This window comes from Heterobasidion irregulare, assembly GCF_000320585.1.
Source record: "Heterobasidion irregulare TC 32-1 unplaced genomic scaffold scaffold_09, whole genome shotgun sequence".
NCBI classification, from domain to species: Eukaryota; Fungi; Basidiomycota; class Agaricomycetes; order Russulales; family Bondarzewiaceae; genus Heterobasidion; species Heterobasidion irregulare.
Window position 1 is genome coordinate 2,053,851 of NW_009258205.1, and position 24,273 is coordinate 2,078,123.

At 54.9% G+C, this 24,273-nt stretch overlaps 9 protein-coding genes across 9 annotated transcripts; 3 read left to right on the forward strand and 6 right to left on the reverse strand.

Moving 5' to 3' along the window:
* Positions 1–368: 368 nt before the first annotated feature.
* Positions 369–590, forward strand: HETIRDRAFT_325244 (uncharacterized protein; the record flags this gene model as incomplete). Its single annotated transcript, XM_009552130.1, has 1 exon — positions 369–590. A coding segment is annotated over one exon (222 nt), but the record flags the coding sequence as incomplete, so codon positions are not given.
* Positions 591–4,860: 4,270 nt separating this feature from the next.
* HETIRDRAFT_325367 (uncharacterized protein) lies at positions 4,861–5,145 on the forward strand (the record flags this gene model as incomplete). The annotated part of the gene is made up of 1 exon (XM_009552131.1): positions 4,861–5,145. A coding segment is annotated over one exon (285 nt), but the record flags the coding sequence as incomplete, so codon positions are not given.
* A 3,293-nt stretch (positions 5,146–8,438) lies between these two features.
* Positions 8,439–9,427, reverse strand: HETIRDRAFT_441642 (uncharacterized protein). The gene has a single exon (XM_009552132.1). It carries the CDS (start codon positions 9,415–9,417, stop codon positions 8,734–8,736), a length of 684 nt encoding a protein of 227 aa, XP_009550427.1. The 5' UTR covers positions 9,418–9,427; the 3' UTR covers positions 8,439–8,733.
* A 700-nt stretch (positions 9,428–10,127) lies between these two features.
* Positions 10,128–10,676, forward strand: HETIRDRAFT_454397 (uncharacterized protein; the record flags this gene model as incomplete). Its single annotated transcript, XM_009552133.1, has 3 exons — positions 10,128–10,205; positions 10,293–10,571; positions 10,605–10,676. The coding sequence occupies 3 exons, from the start codon at positions 10,128–10,130 to the stop codon at positions 10,674–10,676; spliced, it is 429 nt and encodes a 142-aa protein (XP_009550428.1).
* A 388-nt stretch (positions 10,677–11,064) lies between these two features.
* On the reverse strand, positions 11,065–11,846 carry HETIRDRAFT_241856 (uncharacterized protein; the record flags this gene model as incomplete). The annotated part of the gene is made up of 3 exons (XM_009552134.1): positions 11,065–11,169; positions 11,249–11,601; positions 11,711–11,846. Coding segments are annotated over 3 exons (594 nt in total), but the record flags the coding sequence as incomplete, so codon positions are not given.
* Positions 11,847–12,628: 782 nt separating this feature from the next.
* Positions 12,629–14,608, reverse strand: HETIRDRAFT_454399 (uncharacterized protein; the record flags this gene model as incomplete). Its single annotated transcript, XM_009552135.1, has 9 exons — positions 12,629–12,677; positions 12,733–12,827; positions 12,887–13,189; positions 13,243–13,411; positions 13,470–13,839; positions 13,910–14,092; positions 14,167–14,367; positions 14,421–14,434; positions 14,493–14,608. 9 exons carry the CDS (start codon positions 14,606–14,608, stop codon positions 12,629–12,631), a joined length of 1,500 nt encoding a protein of 499 aa, XP_009550430.1.
* Positions 14,609–15,106: 498 nt separating this feature from the next.
* On the reverse strand, positions 15,107–16,715 carry HETIRDRAFT_324891 (uncharacterized protein; the record flags this gene model as incomplete). The annotated part of the gene is made up of 2 exons (XM_009552136.1): positions 15,107–15,948; positions 16,010–16,715. Coding segments are annotated over 2 exons (1,548 nt in total), but the record flags the coding sequence as incomplete, so codon positions are not given.
* Positions 16,716–18,341: 1,626 nt separating this feature from the next.
* On the reverse strand, positions 18,342–20,761 carry HETIRDRAFT_325270 (uncharacterized protein; the record flags this gene model as incomplete). Its single annotated transcript, XM_009552137.1, has 11 exons — positions 18,342–18,564; positions 18,621–18,766; positions 18,825–19,103; positions 19,158–19,195; positions 19,286–19,452; positions 19,509–19,632; positions 19,686–19,889; positions 19,949–20,094; positions 20,151–20,308; positions 20,366–20,548; positions 20,609–20,761. The coding sequence occupies 11 exons, from the start codon at positions 20,759–20,761 to the stop codon at positions 18,342–18,344; spliced, it is 1,821 nt and encodes a 606-aa protein (XP_009550432.1).
* Positions 20,762–21,985: 1,224 nt separating this feature from the next.
* On the reverse strand, positions 21,986–24,146 carry HETIRDRAFT_388522 (uncharacterized protein). The gene is made up of 4 exons (XM_009552138.1): positions 24,010–24,146; positions 23,869–23,949; positions 23,734–23,816; positions 21,986–23,681 (listed from the first exon to the last, which is right to left on the reverse strand). Exons 1-4 carry the CDS (start codon positions 24,130–24,132, stop codon positions 22,064–22,066), a joined length of 1,905 nt encoding a protein of 634 aa, XP_009550433.1. The 5' UTR covers positions 24,133–24,146; the 3' UTR covers positions 21,986–22,063.
* Positions 24,147–24,273: the final 127 nt, after the last annotated feature.

Here is a 24,273-nt window from a genome sequence, read left to right on the forward strand (position 1 = left end):
CTATGCTCATTCCCGGGTTGCCCGCGGAGATAGTGCTTCGCTGGAGGAGCGCGTCCGCGTGTCGCTCCAATTCTCCGGCGTGAGGATTTGTACCAAGGGTAGTTCTTCCCATGGAGCGGGGAACCTGTCCACCAGTTGGTACTGGCGGAGGTGTAGCTCCCTGTATAACTGGTATCGAGTTAATTTCTCCATGGCTTGGGAGTTGAGCTGCTGTTCTTGCTCGTAGTCCCGAGGGACCTGCAGCTCCAACGTTCGCCGCGATTGTAGCAGGAGGTGGAACTCCCATTGGTACTTCATCAGAGCCCGGTGGGTTTCTGTCATCAGGGTCTTTATTCCATGATGCATCTTGTGGGGGCCCCTGGGATGACGGTGATGAGCATGCACCCACGCTAGGGTCCGAGGGAGGTATTCGGGAAGCTTTGGGGAGACACCGAACAGCGCTAGACAAGTACCAAAGATGCCGACTATTACCGAACACGGTCGGTCCCTACCCGACCGACGACAAGCCACCGAAGGACATTCGGCAGCACTTGGGTCAGTTCGCCCACACTTCACGTACTTACCATGACCGCATAGGAGTGTTACGATAGATGTTTACGAGATCGGAGCCAGTATTCCGTATCGGCCGATGTCCTCCGTGAGTCGGTCGGTCCTTATCGCTTATCTTCCTGACTTCCGCATGGTCGGTCAAACGCGATCTTGCACCATTGCTTGGCCACCCTGGTCGTACGATACCTCTTCTTTATTTTTCATTGGCTCTCCAACGCCTGTTCCTGCTACCTACGCTCGGGCGACGGATCCCGAACGTTCGGGATTTCGACATCACTGATTACCTTTTACCTTATCACCTTCGGAACCCATATGGACATCTCACCTACCTTCTTATCTTCTCTGATCGCTGGGGCTTGGCGCCCATTCGACATCTACTCTCATTTCTTGTTTAATATTTTACTTAGGGGCTCTGTTTACTATAAAAACCTACATACAACTCTGGAATAAACCAGCTTTCGCACCCCACAGTTCAGAGCTCATTCGCACTCGTTTCAACCATCGAAATCGTCTTCCTCGACTCCCGAAAACTTGTCATCCTCGTCGTTCAGCCTCATTCGCGTTCGTACTCGTCTCTTCGCTCGTACCCCTCATCCTCCCTCGTATATTGTCAGAGTCCCGTGTGGCTCTTGAAGCACGTAGTTGTCGGTCGCGACACTACCTTCTCGTTACCGACCGAATCCCCGACTCGACCGACCGAACGTTCGGTCGGTGTTCGGCGCAGTCCCGAAACCGTTCGGGCGCTATAATCTCATACTCCCCGTTGTTTCTCAGTACGCCATCGATTTCTAAAGTCATCACTAACAATTCCTTGTGTATTAGATACTAGCTCCAGCACCCCCTGCATTAGAGGTTGTTTTGGTGTTGTGCTCGGCACTTAGAGCCACCTCTAGCGTAACAACGCCGATCCCTATTATCGGCCTGACGAAGGAGGCGACGGATACCAAGGACCCTATGATTACTAAAGAGGGCCAGTTGCGGGGCGAGGAAGGGGGTAAGGAAGTTGAGGAACTCCTTCCCCACTAGGGTCCGAAATGACCTTAAACTATTGTTCGTCCGCAACGACGTAAAACTAGGATTGTCCCTCAAGACGTTAAACTGTACGACCTCGTCTGAAAGAGACGTTAAACTACCCCGCGTCCGGAATGACGTCTAAACTATCGGACCTGCATGTCTTAAAACTGTGAAAAGATAAGAAGGCAGGGGAAGTACCTGACCATTAGTCCTAGGTTCAAATGATGGTACAAATCAAGGACAACAGCGGGCATAATTCCACGTACGACCTACGGCGGAACCTTTCACATCCTCGCTGTCAAGGAGTTAATCTGACAGATGCATCGAGCGTCCCATTTGGATCCTCAGTTTTACAGGGTTTTTTCCGCATTAGGGAACCCTCTACATGACATATACTCTACTCGTAGGTGTCGACAAGCCGGCTCTTCGCCTTGGTACAGCGAAGTGCCCATACATAACCGGTTGCAAGTCCGAGTCAAGAAATTATGATGCACAACTCGTTAAGTGAACCCTCACAGTCAAGGTCTGACTGGTGTTTTGGGACGTCCCACTTTGGATCTCCCGTTTTACAGGATCGTTTCCGCATTAGGGGATCCTACAGCTGGCGCATGAGATGATGTAGAGAGCGGGCCACCTCTACTTCACAAGTCTTCCTAATTGATGCGAGGCCATAAATTACATCTGGAACGATGTAAAACTACCAAAGGCTTGGTCCGCAATGACTATAAACTACTAGGGTCCGCAATGACGTTAAACTAGTCATCGTCCGAAACGACGGAAAACTACCCTCGTCCGAAATGACGGAAAACTACCATCGTCCGAGATGACGTAAAACTACCATTGACCCAAGGAGTGTGGTTGCATTCTGGTGAAGCGCGGATTTTCGGGAGGATCCGCGTCGCAGAACCCTGCCTGTAAGAGGTCGAAGCGCTTCCGATATTCACTCGCTTTTCGGTAAAAGAATATCGGGTCGTCTTGGTTCAATTCCAAGCAAGGGGTCTGAGGACATGGAAGAGCAAGCATCTCTTCATGGAGCGCTCAGTCTAGTCCTGGAGTCGAAGTACAAGAAATTCCGCTCCAAGACCTAGTCAGGAGGCAACTAGGACACGTGCCTCGAGTCAAAGATCTAGTAGGAAGGGACTAGGTCATACGACTCTCGTCTGGCCCACATAGCGGAAGAACGGCAAGAGCGGGCCACTCATAAGTCTATTCCGCCATTCATCCGAAACGATGTAAAACTACTGGCGTCCGCGACGACGTAAAACTAGGTCATCGTCCGCAACGACGATAAACTACGAAATGTCCGGGATGACGTTAAACTAAGCATTGTTTTTCCACAATATTTGTGGCGAAACAACGTCCGCGATGACGTTAAACTATTGTCCCTTTCCACATAGGGATTGTTCGAGGCCAATGGCATCGACGTCCGCAACGACGGTAAACTACGGGCATCCGAAACGATGTAAAACTACTGTCCCTTCGTTCTAGGGATCTTAGGATGTGTCTCAATATTGGGATGTCTCCTAGTCCGAAATGACGATAAACTATTTGTCCCTTTAAGCATAGGGATCGTGCGTGGTGGAAATCAAGGTTATCCCCACGCGTCCGAAACGACGTTAAACTACTTGTCCCTTCAAGTATAGGGATTGTGCGTGGCGATCTTGACAAGATACCGCACGTCCGCGACGACGTTAAACTAGTGCCCCTGGACTTAGGGGTTGTCATTGATGTCCAATCCCCTGGACACCAATGCGTCCGCAATGACGGAAAACTATTTGCTCCTTACCGCATAGGAGTTGTGGATTGACCGCCATGCTGTCAATCGGTCCGCAATGACATTAAACTATGTGCTCCTTACCGAATAGGAGTTGTGGTTGTTGACCAAGACCATGGTCATCAACCGTCCGAGATGACGTTAAACTACTCGTCCCTTTTAGTATAGGGATCATCATCAACGTCGTCCTTGATGAGGACGACGCTGATAACGTCCGAGATGACGGTAAGCTACCTTCATCCTCGGAAGGAAAAGCCTATCGTGACTCGAGGGACATAGTCAGACGATAGCTCGCCTATCGCATGGCGTTAAACTGCGAGGATGCCTACCTCACGGCATTAAACTGAGCGGTCTCCTAATATTGAGACGTATAAGTTATCCGGTTTGATATAGCATAAACCATTCCCATCATGCCTCAGTGGAAACCTGCGGGATAAAGTCTGGTCTAGGGCCCTATGCACACAACCGATGGAAATTCCGGCGTGCAGAAACATCTTTCCCCACAGATATTCCATGTTGATGATGAAGAAGGTCCGCAAATGACCTAGAAGTAAACTACAAGGCAGCGCAGGGCGCCTTAATAACATCCGAAACGATGTAAAACTACTATCGTCCGCAACGACGATAAACTACGGAACGTCCGGCAAGACGTTTAAACTGCTAGTCGTGGATATATCTCGCGACCCGACCAATATATCAGCTGTGGTCTTGATGTCCATTTGTGCAAGCGAACGGGCCGATCCGGAGAAGGAGTCAGACTCCTCCTTACTCCTCACGGCACCCTTCAAGTCTAATTCTCTTCACATCCTTGCCTCAAACCCAATACGCATAGTGAATCAAACAAACTCTGGACGTCGAACTAACTCACCGGAGATGAGCCCACCGTATGGGGGCAATACTGCTTGGGATTTATGGCTGCAACCTCACCGGAGATGAGCTCACCGTATGGGAGCGATACTGCTTGGGACGTCAAGATGAAGTCTGGGGAAGTAGGCCTAAGCCTTGGTAAAGCGATCAACCTACTTGCCCGTGGACGACATCCTCTGAACGCCAAGAGGAACAACACAAATCACGAGGATAACGACTATCCTGGAAACACTGAGGTTTGGCCCTCGGAGAAGGAAGAAGAAGAACCTGATGACACGAATCGGAACCCACATGCTAGAGTTTCTACTCATCCATACACCACTCGCATTCATGCGCCTTTCTTGATGCTGTTCCAGAGGAGGCTGGAAGTAAGACCGCGATGAGTTTACCGCGGCAAAATTAATCCTTACGGGTGAAGGAAGAACATCCTAGTGGCCCAGGGCTTGGATACCCCTGCGTTATGGCCGAGAAACAAACAGCTCAACGGAGATGGAAAACTCCTAGAGGATCAAACGACGTAAGTCGGTCTTCCTCCCAGAAAACGAAGTCATGTCCCGGAAGTCGCATCCGGAGACCGTTTTGGATCAAGAAAGCAAATCGTATATGGAGTGGCGATGAAGCGCACAGCGCTGTCCTACCAGGCGAATAGGACGTAGAAAGGGGGTATTGTTATGATCACGTTCTGTCGGGCCTTAACGGCAGTCTATTCCGACACGATCATCACAAATATCAAGCGGCCTCACAAGGAGAGGCGTACAAACAAGGTACAGATAGTAACCTTGGTCATCCACTCCCAACGGATCACCTTATCGTTGGTCGAGTATCACGGGCCTATTGCGCAGCGGGCATGGAACGCTGCCTTACAAACTACTCACACATCGGGCATTGAGCTCCTAGTCTTTCCTGGCCGGAAGGAGACTAACGGAGAAACACAAGAGTAGTCGTTATTGAGAGAGAACGACTTAGAGTATACCTACGGATACATATATGGTATTCTCACGCCCTACTTCCTAAAGTAGTATAAAAGGCCCATAGAGTAGGCTGAGGTTCTTCAGTCTATTCTCTTCGTTCGTTGTGGTCTTCCTACCACAGCACCCTCATCCACTGTAGTCTTCCTACTGCAGTCTTTATTGCTATATCGCAATACACTCTTGGCTCCTGTGCTACACGTACAGTCGAGACCACCGTTCCACACATCCTCCACGAGTGACCTAGGGAAGAACCTCCTACTCTTGGGGTTACCGACGAGCAGTCGTAACAGTGATAAGATTGGGTTCCACAATTGCCTGAGGCTGCATAGCTATATATGAACTGACTATGGATAGCATGCTTGGGGATGTATAGCTAAGGGTAGGGGGATGATGTATAATGTGTACAAGCAAATGATGAAAGAGTTTTGGCCATAGTCATTTATAAAATATTATGATTTATATGCCTACCCACTCTTCTGCTCCTGCTGCCCTATATGACCTTCCAGCAGCATAGCTTCTCTATGACATGCCAATATCTACATCTCATCAGCCCAGTGTATAGCCATAGGTGAAGGTGAAAGAAGGATGAACCTCTAGTCTGTGCTCATTGGCATCAAAGCTTGTAGTGAGATCTAATATGAATGATGCCCTATGATCACTCCAAGTGTTGTTTTTATATTGGCAAGTAGTATATGGGCAGCAGCCTAGGTGTCAGAGTGAGTAGCAGGTTTAGTGGTTTTAGATGTAGACTCTCAAAAGGCTCATGGTCCCAAGCTATTTTCTGGAGAGTCACAAAAATGATTATCACTGTAGGGTAGATACTCTGGTAGGTTGTAAGGATACAGACTTAGGGAAGGGACAATGAACTTGTTTTACTGCAATTTGAACCAATGCATCCTGGATAATCTCAGACTGGGCAGCAGATATGGTAGCAAATTGAGTTATGATAAGGAAGACCTGTGGACATAGAATGACAACAATTATGATCCTGCCACAAATGCTAATTTTATACTGACCAAGAACATACAATATAGCGTACTAGACTTGATCAAAAGGCTTAGGACCTTTTCTGTGAGTGTCTTTTTTAAACCTCCACAGACATGATCATTCACTAATGCTGCCTTCAGAGAAGAATTCAATAAAAACCTGAATGTGATAAATGTTGATTGTACCAAGCTTTTCAGGCAATTAAACCTGTTGCTATCACATTCATTGCAAGACATAAGAACCAAGCTACAAGGAGACTGTCCTTAAATGAGGATTCAAAAATCTTGACCTTTGATACCATACTGAGCATAGTGGAAACTGAAAAGTAAACCATGGGTGCCTTGCACTGAATTAACTAGTCCTTCTCTAGCCATACCATATGAGCCTATAAGTTAAACAAATTGAATAAAGGTGATCTTTGTGTTTTGCTACCAAAGCACCCAGGCTCTCCAAGTGATAATGGTGTCACTGAGAATATACTATAAAATAGATTGTAAGCTGAGTTCCCACTTGAATAAAAACAGATCATACATTTAGCATAGGAAGATAGATCTGAACAATGCACAGACCAGTAATATATTTATCTTCTTGCAGTGTAATCAGTTCAGGATAGTACAAAGCTTGTATAGATATGATTAAGATGGTTAAAATAAAAAGCCAGTAAATGGTAGACATTGCATAGATAATAATGATTATATATAACATCATAATGTCCACTTTGTACTTCAGTCCCTTGCAGCTTTCTTTATTTTTAATTCTAGTGTAACACAAGTCACTTAGATCCACTTACCACACAACATAGGTTGAGAATAAAATAATAATGATAAATATGCCTATAATAGATGATGTTGTCATCAGATTAGACATAGTTGGCAGCCAGAGCAGCGACAGACCATACAAAATGCTTTGTACAATAATTGTGCCAATAATTTGAAGGATTTAGGGGTAAAGGTCAAGGGAAACAGTAAGGACAGACAATACAGTTGCTGACATACTTGCACAATTGATACAGTTGACCTGCTTAGTAGGTTGAAGTAGAGATTGTGAGGGGAAAAGAACAGATGAGGTCCGTTTGCACCAATGACTTATTTGGAGTTTATACAAGGATGTGGGAGGGAATCACTCAGTGATGATGGTCCTGTTGAACAGATTGTTGAAAGTTTCAAGCTAGATTTGTTTCCTAATGGAGAGGGTCAAGCTTAAACCTGGACTGGTTCCTGGTACCATACTTGGGGAGCACCAACCATAATTGATGACCCCAGTCTTTTACATGGGCTTGAGGCATAGCTGGCCTTGGTTGGCCACCCCTTGCAGTGATGGTGTGAGATGCACTGTCTATATGCTACACACATGAGCAAGTTGCTGTTCAACATGATTGTTGTTATTTATAGATGTTTACAATCTCGACCAATGGTGATGCGTCTTACTATCACTGGCCCTATGTTCGGACAGTACCGATGTTCGGACAGTCTATGTTTCTCGCTCATTGCTCGACATATCAACCTCAATATTTTGACCATAAATCGTGTTAAATAGTGTAGACTTGGTTTCTGAAACTTTGAGATTTTTTAAAGGTGATTTACGTTCCTAAATGTTGAAAATGTGCCTTTGCAAGCCCAATGTCACGCCTCGGATGAGTCGGAGCATGCGAGGAAGGATCCTGATGATCCAATTTTTTTTATGTAGTCTAGTGTAGCCCATATATATTGGTTCCGGTATGTGAAGAAAATGCACGGTGTGTTGTTGCACTCGTATGAAAATACAAGGTATCAAGCGTGACATTCGGACACAGAGCATCGAAAAAGGGGAGTGCAAATTCGTTCTCCGCACATAGTTCTACCAGCAACAAGTCGTGTCCGAACATTGTCCCCACTGTCTCCCCTCCTCAACCGTGCCACAGACTATACTGAACCTACAGCCTCCTAAGTCACAAACTTCCCCCCACTTCTGTGTTTACCCGAGGTGACACCCTTGTCTCACAACTGTTCTCCACACCAACCCTGCAGGGTGGCAACAAGCATAAACCTCAAATCTAGCACACTGAAGAGCAACCCCAAGTAGCCGTCAAAGAACTAGGAAATGACAGCCTTAGCCTTTGCAAGGCTGGGAAGAAACATAATGTCCCTCCTTGAATTCATGATCATGTGTGCACTGTGATCCTCGTCCGAACACAGGTGCAAGTGTCGGAGTCTAAAATTAGAGGCGGCCGCTTCGGCTGTGCAATGCGGATTCGTGACCCGGTGTGACCAGACTGTCCGAACAACGGTCTCGTTCACAAATTTCTACTTTTTTCCCCATTTCCACCAGAATAAAGTATACAGGCTTCGAAAAGGTCTAGCAGGCATTGTTTGTGCAAATTTTGGGGGTACAAGGCGAAGTCTACAGAGGGCAGGATTTTTTTTCGTCCAGTTTGTCCGAACATAGGGCCAGTGATAGTAATTGGACTCGGACACAACCGGGAATTTGAATCCCGCTACTCCGTCAAGTGGCCCAGGGGCATAGAGCCAGCTCGGCCCTCCCGGCCGGCACGACTCCGACGAAAGCGCGGTGACCTTTCAAAGCCCGCTTGGCCTATTCCGCTTGGTAAGCACGAGGCCAGTTGGCAAGGCTTTGTGGCAATCCGCCACGAGCAAGCCATCTTTCGCGATCCCTGAGATGCCTCCACCACCCCCATCGCCTTGCTCCTTTACCTTCGACAGTGGCTTCCGACCTTATACGGAGCGCCCTGGCTTCCAATCTTCCCTTTCTCGCACCCGGGCATCCCGCTGGTATCGCCGCGCCGCGCCTCTCGCTGCCACTCTCCATCCAAATGCCCATCCGTCTTCCCGTCTTGCGCTCTTCGCGCGCTCGCCGCACTGAAAGCGGTGTGCGGGCACCGCTGCGGCCTGCCACCGCCACCAACAGCGCCGCAAGCACCGCCTGCTCGCCCACAAATACCCTCGCGCGCTCGCAAGACAAAGAAGCCTCCCCGGAGGAGGCCAGCCACCCGACGTGGGCCGCGCAGCCCTGGCCATACGTCTTCCATGTACGTCCGTTCACTCCCCGCCACCCCGCCTCATCCTGATCGCTTGCATGCACGCACATCCCCGTTCTACGTACCCACGCGCAGGAAGGGGACATCGCCTGGGCACTTGGCGGGAACAGCACCTGGCGCCGCGTCACTATCACCGACGAGGGCTCCCCCGCATCTCTTGAAGACGTGAGCACCCCTCTACTCTCGTCCGTACGCCCTCCGCTGACCGCCGATGGACACATGCAGCGTCGCGCGTGGCCAGTCTACCAGGCGTCCTGGGCGCGCGACGGGTACGCGTTCCGCGGGACGTTCGCGCCAGGAGCGGGCTCGCTCAAACCAGACACGCCGCACGTCCGACGCCTGCTGCGCGCCGAGGGCGGCTCCAATGTGTTCTCGACCGACTGGGTGTTCTTGGGCAGCGACTGTGACAGCGACACTCTCTTCTCTGGGGATAACTGACTCTGTGGTGCGTCTCGGCTGTTGATATCCGTGCTGGACCGCTTGGTGTCTTGTTTTCCGTTGTTATTCTAGCGGTGCACCTGTGTCTTGTGTATTGTAATTTTTCATAATTTGCTGCATCGCAGCTCTTGGTTATCGTATTAATTGGATCTATTTCGGGACTCCAATACAGAAAAGCATGATCATCGGATGATGTACCGATGACTTGACGGGTGCAGAGCCTCGAATCTGAGGTGGACATCTTAGCCATCGCCACTTCTGCAGATGCGAATCCAACGCGTTCGCGGTGCAGTCAATCGCTCAGACGCGTCTGGCAAGGAGATCCTCATAGCCAGACAGGACGGCGCCACGAAGTGCCACCGCCCTTCTCTCACTAAGAACTCGCGTCTTGATCCTAGTGGAGGGCACAAGACACTGACGGCTGTGCGACTGACGCGATAGAGAAGCCCATCTCTCTCGTGGCCGCCAGCCCCACGCAAAGGAGTAACACGGCATGCCTCCCTGCGCGACCAGCCGCCACACCGGAGGCTCCACGCGCTTCTCCGCGCACCGGCAACCAACGCACAACTTCGTGAGCACCCTCGATCGCCTCCAATCCAATCCAAGCATCTTCGCCCGCAGATGACTCCCCAACGAGCTGATAACCACCGTCGGCCAGCCGGCCGCGCTTCCTCCAAGCACGCATTCGTGCGCACAGCCTCCGTCCAAGCCCGAGCGCGCGCAACGACAGCCCCCTCCGTTCGCTCGGCAGATGGCAGACGCCGCCCGGTGCTTGGGGCGGGAGCGGACGCCTCGGTACGAACGGGTCCTCCGCGTGCACCGCAGGACATGCCGCCGAGTCTCGAGCCCGCGGCCGTCTGCCACCGCTGGTCTGTCTTGGCTCGCAATGCGGGCGTGCATGGGGTCCCCCTTGCCGGGGCGCGCGCCTGCGCAGCAGGTTCGCGTACCGCATGATGCTCACGCTAAACAGGCCGCTCTGGGCGTTGCGGGTGTGTTCGCGTCCGAGTGGATCATTGTATGCGCCGCCGGCAGTCCAGAATGAGCGACCTGCCTTCCACGTATTCGCTCACGCATTGTATCCTGCCTGCCTGCCTGCCTGCCTGCCTGCCTGCCTGCCTTCTGTCCTTCGCGCGGAACACCGCTCCGTCCCTCTTTCCACCGTACGTATCGACGCCCTCCGCGCCGCGACCTCATCAAGCTTCGACACCATCTTCCCCCCAACAACAAAAAAAAAAAAGAAAACGCGGCAGAACCGCCGCTTCTTCGCACCTCGGGCACGCACATGATTTTCGCCCGAGCGCGGCGCGGGGCCGCCTGGAAGCCCGCACCCTCCGCACGCTCCACGAAGGTGGCACCTCGAAGCCGCCGAGCAGCGGCGGGTGTTATCGGGCGGGAGGAAGGGGCTATCGCAGCGCGGGGTCGCCGAGGACGAGTTCTTGGATCAGGGCTTCCAGGTAGTCTTGCGTCGCCGGCCCATTCGCGCGGCCGTCGCCGTCGGGCGACCACCGCTGCCCCTCGACGGCCCACCGCCACTTCTGTGCACAGCAGGAAGCGTGTCAGCGGGCCCGTTCACGCGCGTCTGAAAAAATTAGCAGCCAGACGTCGCGTGCTTACGATGAATCGGACGAGCTCCTTGTCTTTCGGCACCACGCGGCGCCACTCGTCCTCCCCGGCGCAGAAGATCCTGTACGAGTCCTCCGCGTACTGCCCGCTGCCGGGGAGCCCCGATATGGGCGTGATAGGGCGCCGCGCGCGCCGCTGCTGCTTCCCCGGCGCGGACTCGCTGGGGCGCTCGGGTGCGTCGACGGGGTAGTACTTGGACCGGCATACCGCGCGCGCGGGCTCTGGAGCGACGGCGGCGGGAGGCGCGCGGAAGAGGTACGCGCGGGACATCGCGACGAGGCGCGCGCCGCGCGTCGCTTGGAGGCCCAGCGACCTGATCGCGTCGACGACCTCGGTGACGTCAGCTGCTGCCCGAATGCGCGTGAGCAATCAGCCGTCGCCGAATGCATCCGTTTCGTTTCATTTCGAGCGTGTATGATTGGGGTGGGGAGGGGAGCAAAAAGAGACACGGACCTCGGGCGAGTGCGGAGGGGGAGGGCCATTTGTCCATGAGGTGCCAGAAGATGGGCAGCGCGTGCGTGCCTGCGGTCTTGTTCAGCAGCGTGACGGCGACGAGCATGCGCCACATGTCGGACGCGAGGTGCTCTTTCTCGCGCGCGCGCGTGTGCAAGTGGGAGAGCGAGTGTATGCATATGCGCGCCGTGAGCTTGTGCGCTGGAGAACCGGACACGCGCGCGGTGCGCTCACCTTGGATCAGCACGGGCTTCGCGTCGAGCAACCGCCGCCGCCGATCGACCCACTCCACAAAAAATGCGCAGTACCCCGGCTCCTCGTCCATAATCCGCTCGTGCGCGACACGCAGCGTGGCATGCTCCTCCCCAGACGTCATACCGTACAGCTCGGCGTGCGCGGCGTCTTCGAGCGGCGCTGCGGGCCCATGCGTGCAGCGCGCGGCGGAAGTCGCGGGCTCGCGGGCTGCTGGAGACGCGGAGGGCGTCGGGGGCGCGAAGAAGCGCGACTCGAGGAGCGCCGCGTTCGGCTGGGTGATGCGTGCCCGAGCTCGAGGACGTCTTCTGGGCGGACGCGCGCAGGGCATACTAAGCACTAGTAATTGTAGGCTCGGTATTGGCGCGAAGCGAGTCAAGGAAGACGCTGGAAGACGCCGTGAAGAAAAGGGTCTCTTATTTCAAGCTCCGCGGTAGTTCGCGACGCGAAGCCTCAGTCGCGTATCTGAACTGCCGCAATTAAGATTTTCATAGCGAAAGAACGTGTGCATTCCCAATTTCAGCATGGATCGTCATATAACGTACAACCTAGCACCGCGCATAGCATATGATACAACATGTTACAAAGACGCTTCTCTGCCGCCGAACGAGCACCGAGCTGCAAGACGCCGACCGATATTTTCGAGATGGGAGGGGCCGCGCAGCCTTAGATCTTGTGGCCGAGGTTGACGTGGACCGCCTTGACCGAGGTGTAGCTGCGCCCGGGGATCAGCACCAGAAAGGGGCAGTATGACAGAGAAAAGGGCGTACTGGAGAAGCGCATACTCGCCGAGCTCGCGTCCGACACCCGACTGTTTGAACCCACCGAACGGAATCGCCGCGTGAAGCTGGTTCGCACAGTTGATCTAGTCACACCGCCGTCAGCCAACCGAAGAAAGACCGGGAGAAGACCGGCAGAGCGTACCCAAGCGGTGCCCGCCTTCAGCTTGTGCGCCATCTGCAGCCCGCGCGTGATGTCCTGGGTGAAGATGGCGGCGGCGAGGCCGTACATCGAGTCGTTCGCCTGGTGCACGACATCTTCCTCATCCTCGAACTTGATGACCACGCCGACGGGCCCGAAGATCTCCTCCTGCACGATCTTCATGTTCGGCTTCGTGTTCGTGAAGATCGTCGGCTGGATCCAGTAGCCCTCGTCGCCGTGGCGCTGGCCGCCAAGGTGCAGCGTGGCGCCCTCGGACTTGCCAGAGTCGATGTAGGACATGATGCGCTGGAGACAGGGTCAGCGCGGATATCGTATACGCAAGGGATAGGATAACGGACGTCATATTGGCCTTGCGAGACCTGGGGGCCCTGGTACGAGTCGACTGCGAAGGGGTCGCCGAGCTTGAGCGACTGGGCTTTTTCCGTGAACCGCTTGAGGAACTCGTCGTAGATGCCCGACTGCACGAAGATGCGCGAACCGGCGCAGCAAGCCTGACCGTGGTTCCAGCTAGGAAACCGCGCAGCGTCAGATCAGAACGAGGCCGCGTGCGAGGAACAACACTCACAAGATGCCGTGAGAGGACCAGTTGACGGCGAGGTCGAGGTCGGCGTCGTTGAAGATGATGTTGGGGCTCTTGCCCCCGAGCTCGAGGGTGGTGTCCTTCAAGTTGCTATTCGCGGCTGCCTCCATGACCTTGCGGCCGACGAGGGTGCTGCCGGTGAAAGAGATCTTCTCGATGTCCATGTGGGCGGAGATGGCGACGCCGACGGTGGTGCCGTAGCCGACAAGGATGTTGACGACACCGGGAGGGAAGCCGGCCTCGTTGATAAGGGACGCCATGCGGAGGGCGGTGAGCGGGGTGAACTCGGAGGGCTTGATGACGACACAGTTGCCGGTGGCGAGGGCGGGGCCGAGTTTCCAGCACATCAACATCACTGCGATCGAGAGATCACGAGCGCGGATCCATCAGAAGCGTCCGGAACAGCGGGACGGCGGGAGACGTACGAGGGAAGTTCCACGGAAGGATCTGGCCCACGACACCGATCGGCTCGTGGCGGGTGTAGGCCAGCTTGTCCTCGGTGGTCTCGATCACGTTGCCCTGGATCTTGTCAGCCCAGCCGGCGTAGTACTTGATGGTCTCGACGGCCAAGCTCAGATCGGCAGCCTTGGCCCAACCAAACGTCTTGCCTGACAGGAGGCAACGGATGAGAAGATGTCGTCGGAGGGGGAAAAAAAAGGGGAGGGGGGGGGGGGGGACGAACCGTTGTCGAGAGCTTCGATGGCGGCAAGCTCGTCGTAGTGCTCGACCATGAGGTTGCCGAGCTTGTTGAGCAGGGCGGCGCGGGTAGCACCCGGCGCATGGAGACCCCATGTGGTGTTGAAAGCCTTGTGGGCAGCGACGACTGCACGGTCGACATCGGCGGCGGTAGCCTCGTCGACGGAGGTGATGACCTTGCCGTTGGCTGTGCGGGAGATGAGAGACTATCAGCGAGAAGAGGAGGGGTTGGAGACGGACTGGGGTTGATGACGCTGTGGAGGATTAGAGCGTGAGCCGGAGTGGGAAGGAGGAGAGGCGGATGGAACGCACTCGAGGGTTTTCCCGGTGCTTCCCTGAGAAAACTTGCCGTCGATGAAGACGCCGGTGGGGAAGGAGATCTTGGCCTTGTAGACGGGGGTATCAAAGTTGTGGGTGAAGGTAGACATGGTGGATGAGGGCGAGGGATGGAGAGGCGGTGGGGGAAGGGAGGGAGGCTTATATATGTGGGAAGGTACGTCGGGTCTGGCGGAGCTCCCCGTATCGGGTCATGGGGACGGTGGTTCTCGACGTGCGACTTGGAAGGAGCCTGGGCTGCGCGGGATGTTCTGCGATGGCCCGCGATCGTGGTCAAACAGACGCCGCTGACGAATGTCGACGCGGCGGGCGCGACGATTGGACACGGCGCTCGGGGCCCCCGCACAGCCCCGCACTCGGAGCAGCTCGGGCAACGGCATGCGGGGTAATTTCACCTCGGTCCGGGCTTCCTTCCCCAGCCTTCGCGCCAGGGCACCCATCTTATCGCTCGCTGCACGCTCTTCCTACCCCGATCGCGAAGCCGCCCGGCTCATCTCAACGCTCCCCCATCCCGCTCCCGTCAAAATGGCATATAGTAATTCCACCCCGCACACACCTACCATCATCCGACATGACATACACGTCCCCGCTCACCGCAATTTCAACGCTTCCACATTCCGTCTCAGCTCCTTCACCTTTTCCGACCCCCGTCCCTCCATTTTCCCAAACACGATCACTCGCCCCCCCAACCCCGCACGCGCAGTCCGCCCCGCACGGTGCAAAAAGTCCGCAGTGTTTCGCGGCGGCTCTAGCACCAGCACATGCCTCACGCTCGGCGCAAAGTCCAGCCCCCGCGCCAGCAGCGACGTGCTCAGCAGGATCCGCGGCCTCTCCTCTGGCTGCTTTGAACCCTCCTCGACCGCCTCTGTCACGCTGGCCTCCACCGCCGTCGCCGCGCCGCTTCCCCTCGCCAGCGGCTTTAGGAATCCCTCCAGGTGCCGGTTCGATCCATGCGACCGCCCGCTGTTCCCCGTCACCACCACGTTCGCCACCCCTCGCTCTGTCAGAAACTTCCCCTGCTCCTCCACCCGCGTGCGCTTGTTCCCGAACACCACGATCTGTGACTGCTCCTGGCCCCTCAGCGCGTCCTCCGCCCAGATCTCCCGGATCTTCTTCTCCACGTCCGCATTCCGGTTCCCCGACGTGTACGGCGCAAACTCGAGCTTCAGCTTCGAAGGGAGCTTGTGCAGCCGGGGCGACGCCAGCCGCGTCATCTCTGGGTGGTGCGTGCGCAGGTGCGTCGCCAGAGAGACGGGGATCGTGGCCGACGTCAGGATCAGGTGGAACGGGTACTGGTGTGGGACGGGCGCCGGCGCAGGCGTCGTCGTTGTCGGCGTCTCCGCTGGTGCGGCCGCCTCGGCGGGGACTGGGTGACCCCTCGCCGCCGCGATATCTGACAGCAGTGTACGGGTTTCTTCCATAAAGTCTGCGTCTGCGAGCAAATGTATACGTGTCAAACGACCGCCTCGTCGTGCTTGAGAGGAACTGCTCACCGAACAAAATGTCCGCCTCGTCAACCACGACCCACTCCACGCTGGCCAGTCCGATCTCGGGCCTGCCTGGGCGTCGCACCCTTCGCGGCTCCGTCTCGAACGCCTCCAGCGGTTCGTCAACACGATCCCACCCGCGCCCCTTGATGAGCTCCAAAAGCTTCGACGGCGTGCCGACGAGCACGTCGACGGGGTGGCTCCGCCGCGCCGCGCTGACCTCAAACTCGCCGTCCTCCTCGCCGCCGCGGAACGTCTCCGCCATCTTCGACGCCCGCATCCCCGTGCCGCGCCGGTCGTACTCGCGCGACGAGCTGGGCACGTTCGCGCGCGACGCGCCCAGCACGCGCAGCTTCACGTTGTGGATCAGCGCCTTGGCGAACGAGGTCAGCTGCCGCGCGAGCTCGTGCGTCGGCGCGAGCACGAGCGCGCGCGGGTTTAGCGCGTGCTGCGTCGTCGCGGGCGCGGCCTCGTCCGGCTCGGACTGCTTCAGCGCCTGCAGCATCGGCAGCATGTACGCGAGGGACTTGCCGGTGCCCGTCTCCGACGCGAGCAGGAACTGCCTGTACTGGCCCGCGGGGACGTCGGCGAAGAGGTGCTTGAGCGAGAGCGCCTGGATGGGCGTTGGGCGCGCGTCGGGCCCGAGGATGTCGCGCAGGGACTGCACGAGCCCGTCTAGGAGCGGCGGGGACGCGAACCGCGTGGGGAGGGCCTGCGTGGCACCGACGGGCGTGGAGAAATCGAACTCGGCCTCGACCTGGCTGGCTACCTCTTGAGCCGGCGTGCGCGCAAAAGACGGTCTCGAAAAAGAGGAGGGAGGGGCACCAGAGCGCGGTCTATACGCGGCGTTGTTCGGCTTTGTAAAGGGGGGGGCAGAGCGCGGTCTGTACGTGGCGTCGTTTGGTTTTGAAAAGGGAGGGCCCAAACGCGCTCTGTACGCGTCGTCGGTTGGCTTTGAAAAGGGAGGGCCGGAGCGTGCTCTGTACGCATCGTCGGTTGATTTTGAAAAGGGAGGGCCTGAACGCGCTCTGTACCCATCGTTCGGCTTCGAGAAAGGAGCGCTCGAGCGCGGTCTGTGCGCGGCGTTGTCATAGTTGGGACGCGCACCCCAGCCCGGCCGTGTGTTCTTACCTTTCGGTGGCGGAGCGCGGTTCCGCTGAAAGGATGAATTTTGTGCAAAGGCGCGTGGACGCGCGGGGCGAGCCGCGCCTCTGTCTCTGTCCCTCTCTCTGTCTCCGTCTCTGCCGTTCTCGCGAGCTCCGGCGTGAGGCGCAGAGTCGCGGGAGAACTGGGGGCGCGGTTCGCGCGGGGCGACCTCCAGCAGCTTCTTCCCTTTGAAGCGTCGAGCCGAGGGCGGGGCGGAGAGCTCTTCCGTGAGCCGTGTTCGCGAGGACCTATGAGACGCTGGTGGTGGACGGTGCGGGATGGGCGACTGGAGAGCGAGAGACAGATGTCGCACTCACTCGAGGCAGGCCTCGCGCCTGGGCTTCCGCCGATGCGGCTCCGCAAGGCGCGATACAGCGCGAGGGACGTTCCGCTTGTGCGGCACGTCGTCGCGAGTCGGACTGAGGACATGAGGCTTCGCTGGAGACGCGCGGCGGTAAGTCTGCCTTCGACAGGGTCAGGTTGATGCCAACTCACGTTTTCCGAGCCTGCGCCTTTTGTCTAAGCTGCTACTGGGACTGGTTGGACCTTCGTGCAGTAGGTATCGGAGGAGTGACGGAAATATTAATTTCATGCCAGCTCGAGCCGTCACTTATACATTATGCAATTAGTTCCCACCACCCAACTCAAAAACTCAAGTCCCTTGTTGGGAAAATCCTAGTCTCCCAAAGACAGCAACGTAGGCGATTCTCCTTCAACCTCCGACGTGGTCTCCGGATATCTGTATCTAATCCCGCCCGCCCATCATCTTCACACTTGTATACATAGTACTCGTCCGGTAGGTTGACTTTCGCTCTCTTTTCATCAGGTGAGTCAGATTTTTATCGACCTGGGACCATTGCCTCCCCGCTTCGGTATTTTCACCCACAGACGCAAACGGTGCTTGAGTACTCAGTAATAATCGCGTACGAAGCGTGCAACAGCGGACCTTCGCGAACCCTAGAAGCCTCGACGTCGAACATCAGTGCTTGACTCTTGCACACAAAACGACACTCTCCTGTGTGAGAACAGCCACAGACAGTAGCGGAGACACTTGGATGCAGTTACGGACCCTTTTCAGCAAACCGCGTAATTTTAGTGGCTTCGACCCCAACTTCTTCCAGTGGATGCTCTGCATGAAAATAGCGATCCTACAACGAGAACATATAGCACAACTTCGGAGAAGTCTATGGAATCAAATCACTATTACCGACACTAGCATTACAGCTATCGATACTCCCGGCAAAAGACCGGCCCTGGCGCCCCCAAGCGTCATCCCCCCTGCAGCAGCGACAGCGCCCGATGTCTGTGATGAAGAGCTGCTGTTCGATGAGTTACTATTCGAGCACCACGTGAGCCCATCACGCGCGTCAAACGGCGCAGTGGGCCTCGGGGGCAGCGCAAGCCGCGCTGTCTGGCTACAGAGCGCACGGGGCGTGAGCGATAAATAAAATGAAAAGGATAGAGAGCATACTCCGACGCTCTGACGACGACGTCCTTGACGAGCGACGTCGTCTCGAGCAGATACGGTGCCAAGCAGGCCAGATCTCGCCTGTCCAGCGTGCTCCCATCCAGCGCGCGCTTGCGCGAGCTCGAGCTTGAGGGCGCATTGAAGCAGCGCTGAGAGACGCGTCAGATCGGTGCTCGTCGTTTGCACGCCATGCCGGACGAAACTCACGCTGAAGAGGTCAAACGTCTTGTTGAACAGGGTCAATTGCGTCCCCGCATCGAACAGGCCGAAGAAGTTCGCGTCTGCGCCCGCGTTGACGTCAAACCCCGTGCTGATGTCCACGCAGCCTTGAACGGGCAGCGCGGTTGATGTACCGGTGTCGTCGCAGCCCATCGTGCTCGTCGTCTGTGGAACGTCTCCCTGCAGGTCGAGTGTCGCGAACGCGTCAAAGTCGAGGAAAATCGACGCCGATGTGTTTTTGACATTGGCAACGATATCAAACTCGAGCTATGGGCGTGCATTGTTTGCCGATGTGAACATGGACCAAAAGGTCGTGCTTACCCTAGGAATGATATGGGCCGTCATGTCGGCGTTGGTATCTAAGGTTGAACTAGCAGAAATTGACAGACCTTGTAGAAGTACATGACCAGACGTGAGCGCCGACTACCCTCAAGAACAAAAAAACGTACTGCTGTCAGACGGCCCGAACGCCCCAGTACTGGCTCCGTGGTCTGGAGGGAACACCATGTGCACATTTTGCGCCGTATACGCGAGGCCGACCTCTAGGTCGAGCGCGGACGCAAAGTCCGCCGAGAATTCACCCAGGACTTCAAATGAAGTCCCTATGGTCAGTATCCTAATCAAATCAGAGATGAGCATTCATCGAACTCCTGGAGTTTGTGTTTTTCTGACCCTGGGATGGTGATATTGGCTTCCAGCAATGGGGAGAGCTGGAAAATCGGGACGCGTCCGGTGTCAAAGTTGCCTTCAATATCGGCTTGAACATGAATAGACCCGTTTATCGTGGCGTTCATGTCTGCATGCAAAGTCTTACCTTGGGATAAGTCGAGCCAGATCAGCTGGGCGCACCTGCGGACAACACAAACTGCGTGATGTTGAACGGAGACAACGAGCCAGTCACGTCAAAACTTATCTCGGCACGCATATGCGCCTCAGCGCCGACATCGACGACGAGTGAGGCGGCACCTGCGGGACAATTGATGGAAGAGTCGATTAGATTAAGGGACTGCTCGACATCAATGGGGAAGCTGATGGTATTTTCGTCGCTGAATCCTGAAACGGGAAAGTATCAGTGTGTAGTTGTGCGTACTTTCGAATGGGTGAGATCGCACGTGGCCCGATTGACGGAGCGACAGCTCGCCGAAATGCGCTTGACCGGCCTTCGAACAATCTCTTCTCAGCGACTAGTGGGGAACGAGCTTGATTCCCCCCCTCAGATAAGGCCTTCCCTTGTACTGAGAAGGATATATCTCCATGCCTAAGCCAAAGCTAAAATGAGCACGTACTGTTCAAGAATGCGTCAAAAATGCATACTTCTCTGTATCGATGCGAGAAAGGTCTGTATCCAAGGAGAGGGCGCGGACCAAGGGCCGCTTTATATAGCCTCGGTGCCGATCTATCAGCGAGGGTGGAAGAGACTGGTCTGATGAAATCCACGACTTCGCCACCCTGGCGAAGGGTACCCGACCACACTAACATAGATACGAATCAGCATGCCATCCCAAGTGGCAAGAGAGAGGGTTATCGACATGATCGGGAAGCCGGACAATCTTGCCTTCAGCGCCATTTGAAAGAAGGTGATCGCAGCCTGGCGTTTCGCCATCGTCGGTGCAGACGAGACGTATGTCCTGTGCCATGGCATTCGATTGGCATTCGATGATCATCCATCCTCCAGCTGCAGTCAAATCGGAAATAGAATCTGGAGCGCCTATCTTGTTGCCCGCATAACCGTCAACCTTTTTCCTTCATTGGAGGTCACAGATACGACTCACAAGCTGTAGAGATCCCAAGAAGGGCCCATCTTCCGCAAAATCGTATGCACACTGACCATGAAGGCAAGGAACTGTCCATTCGTTCAGAGCGAATGTGTGAGCCAACCGTGAGATGATAATCAAAGTTGTCGTGAGAGAAAGGAAAAAGACCATTTCGGTCGGCTGAGGTGTGTGGAGGAGAATTTACTCACACTGACAGGTGGGCAGTAAAGATATATATATATTGTCCAATACAAATTGCAGTACATCGCTGAACCTGGCTCCTATTGGACCTTGTTGCGAAGCAGCACCATTGGATGCCCTGAGCCTTGAGCGCGCGTACTACTGGTCACAGCAGCGGGAACGATATCGTAAAAAGGACATGAAATAAAAATGTGAGACGCTCTGTCATTCCAAGGAAGGTCGCGCCGCTGCGACCTCTATATGATGGTTTGATCAACGACATGATGAAGCGACGGCGCGACGTGACAGCAGACGTACTTGGAGGTATGGTACTATCACCCTGCGGCACTCCAATGACCAGCGCCGCAGAAGTATCCAAGATCCATCGCGAGCATCAGCTACTTCACCCCTGTGGAGCGAAAGGACGAGTGGTGCATGTTCGGAAGTTGCTGGAATGGGTGCTTGTTGGTCTAGTTGTTGGACCCCTTCGGGATTGAGTCTCCGCGATGTGAAGAGGGAGCCACATTCTCGGACAACACCTCCATCCCAAGCTGATGACTAGAGATGACCAGAGGTATTATGTATGAAGGTGTGCAATTAAAGGCCTTTGTCGTAGCTGTGGATCCAATAGCTTCGAAATATCAACAGAAGTATGTGTGCAGTCCTGGCATGCCGCTGCGTTCTGAGATTCTCAAAAATGAATGACAGGCGGCCGCGATGAAGACTTAACAACACGATGTGGAGGCACTTACTAGCGGGGAGGAGCGTTATGATAGGTTATGATACATTCCGTGGTGGCCGCAGGGAATGCCGTTCGTATGTCTGGAAGTCAAGTATCCAAGAACTCAACTGGAGTCTTGCATCGGTCGAGCAGAAACCTAACAGCCTGGCCGCACTACATGTTGTTCTGACAGCATCATGTTTGTAAGTCAGAAAGGTAGACATGTTGGCAGTGTTGGCAAGCAGTTAGAAGAGAGTGCTTTGATATACCGAATTTGGCAGCAATGACTGCGAATCCAGCTTGGTTAGCTCAGTCTGTTAGAGCGCAAATCTCTTATGAGGGATGGTCCCATCCTGAAAGCCTGAGGGGCCGTGGGTTCGTCTCCCACAACGAGCGTTTTTTGGCGACATTTTATGAATCGCGAGGATGAGCGGCCTGACATCTTATAAAGAAAAACCGGACGAGCTACGCTTGATGCCACTCATCCCACCTCCGTCTAACAGTGGCAGCATATTGTCCACAGCCTAAAGTGAAAGATCACGCATGGTCGACGAATTAAAACAGCACTACGACTATGGAGAAGAGACAGAAGCCTTTTCTCCCCTGCCTTGCTTGCCTACCTCCCAAACGGAGACCTCCACACCGCCGTCCGCACTCACCAAGGCCTGGACTTCCACTCTTGTTTTCCATCGACTTTGGCTTTGTTGTGCCTGTTTGGCCTCAAAGCTCAGCGAAGACAAAAAGACATCCTTCTCGATCGTCTTCTCCTTTATTTCGATCTCCTCCTCCTCCTCTTCATCATCCTCTTCCGGTTCACCATCCTCCTTCGAGGGTTTGATTGTTTCGGTTTTGATGCCCTCCTTGACTTCCCACACCTCGAAACCAATCTTTTTCTCCCCAGCCACTTCGCCCAAATCGACGTCAAACGCGAACGTTCTCCGCGCGGGGACGGCCGTCTCCCGGGAGATGAGGCCAATCCATTGGCCGCCAAGGGCCGGCGCACCCTCCTCGGGGAACAAGATGCCGATAGTCCGCGACGTGACACTGACGTTGGACCACTTGCTGGTGTGGTCGAAGGACGCCCGCACCTCTTCGTCTTCACCGGAATGACCAACAAGGGACAACAACCTCGCTTGCAAGGCACAACCGCGTGCAAGCATGGTCATCGGATCGCCGATACCGCCGCCAGTGACAGTCCCAGAGGTGAAGGGGGACACTGTCGTATCCGGATAGCTCTGCGCAAGCGTCTCGTCAAGGCCAGGGAGGCAGGCGGAACCGCCAACGTATACGACCTCGTCGACGTTCAAGAAGTCAAGGCCAACGCTCAAAAGAAGATCCTGCGCTTTTGTGTGTACGGCATTATAGATAGAGCGCGCTTCCATGTCGAAGCGCAGCCTGTTGATGTTGCCATTAAAATCGAGCCCGTCTTTGAGTGATTCGACAGAGCAGGTGGCGGCTCCAGGTGAGGCAGCGATGGTGCGCTTGGTGTGCTCAAGAGCAAGACGCAGGCGCGCTTCAGCTCGGATATCGGCCTTGTCCGTGGCTGGGGAGACCGTCAACGGCGTCTTTGTTTTTTTGGTGAACTCCTTGGCAAGATATTTGACAAGCTTGTCGTCGATGCGGTCTCCACCAATCGTGTGGTCATAAGAGCTGGCAAGCGAATGGAAGAGGCCTTGTCGAACGGCAAGAACAGTAAGGGAGAGAGACGAGGCGCCGAGGTCAACAATGAGTTGAGTTCGGTCGGGGAACGCACTCTCTGCTGAAGGCGCGGATGATGCAGTCACGGCGGCGGCGCCAGCGTCTTCCAACAACTGCAAGACTTTGATTCCCGAAGCCTCTGCAGCCTTGCGCAGTGCGTTCTGCTGGGTCTCGCCGAACCAACCAGGGATTGAGATGACGGCACCGTCAACCTTTTTCCCTAAGAAATCCTCAGCAGACTGCAGAAGGGATTTAAAGAAGATCGATGTCGCGTCAAAGGGAGTGAGGAGTCGCTCTGTGGGAATCGGCTCGGAGCGAGGCGTTGCGGTCTGCGACGCGGCGGGGGTATTCATCTTGGTATTCACCGCAGAGGCAAGGGGCGAAGGGGAAGCCTGGAGTACCTTGACTCTGTAGGCAGGTTCATCCGGAAGATCGGGGTGTTGAATGACCGTCGCGGAAACCGTGGGCTGAATCTGGGGCAGCTCCGAAAATCTGAATGTAGAAGGTCAATGGCCATTGACAGATCCAGAAAGATCCGACAAACTTTTTTCCCAAAAGGTTCCGGAAGCCAGTGATCGTGTTTTCGGAATTCTTAACAAGCTGTTGCTTTGCTTGGTTTCCGACATACTAACGAAAGACGGTGAGATCGGAGTGAAAAGCGAAGAAAGCATGTACTCACCATTTCCTCGCCATGGAATGATATGACGCATGCTATCTGACGCTCTCCGTCTTCGTTAGCGATACACTCGGATTGACCTTCCTGGATGATTATATCTGTTGAGACAGCGTCCAAAGACTGAAAGGGAGTACTGGTGCGTACATTTGTGATTACGGCGATGGAGGCATATGAATTGCCAAAATTGATGCCGATGACTGTGGGCAAAGAGGATACTTCTATGGGTGCCTGTGCACTGCCGTTGGGTAGGGAATTTTCGACAGCCATTGCCTGGAGTTGTTTGGGTGGAAAGCGGGAGAGGACAAAAGACCAATCAGAAGTGTCCTCCACAAATTTATGAGGCACGTGACATGCAGATGGGCACGCGTCAGATCGGAGTGGCTGCGACTCCTTCGTGACTGGCCTGTC

Bases quoted from the DNA above. Each gene is read 5' to 3' on its own strand.
- HETIRDRAFT_441642 (XM_009552132.1), bottom strand. From the start codon at position 9,417: ATGTGTCCATCGGCGGTCAGCGGAGGGCGTACGGACGAGAGTAGAGGG.
- HETIRDRAFT_388522 (XM_009552138.1), bottom strand. From the start codon at position 24,132: ATGGCTGTCGAAAATTCCCTACCCAACGGCAGTGCACAGGCACCCATA. The intron at 23,817-23,868 runs GTGAGTACATGC...GTCTTTCGTTAG, and splicing joins CATTCCATGGCGAGGAAATG to TATGTCGGAAACCAAGCAAA. The intron at 23,682-23,733 runs GTTTGTCGGATC...TTCTACATTCAG, and splicing joins CGGAACCTTTTGGGAAAAAA to ATTTTCGGAGCTGCCCCAGA.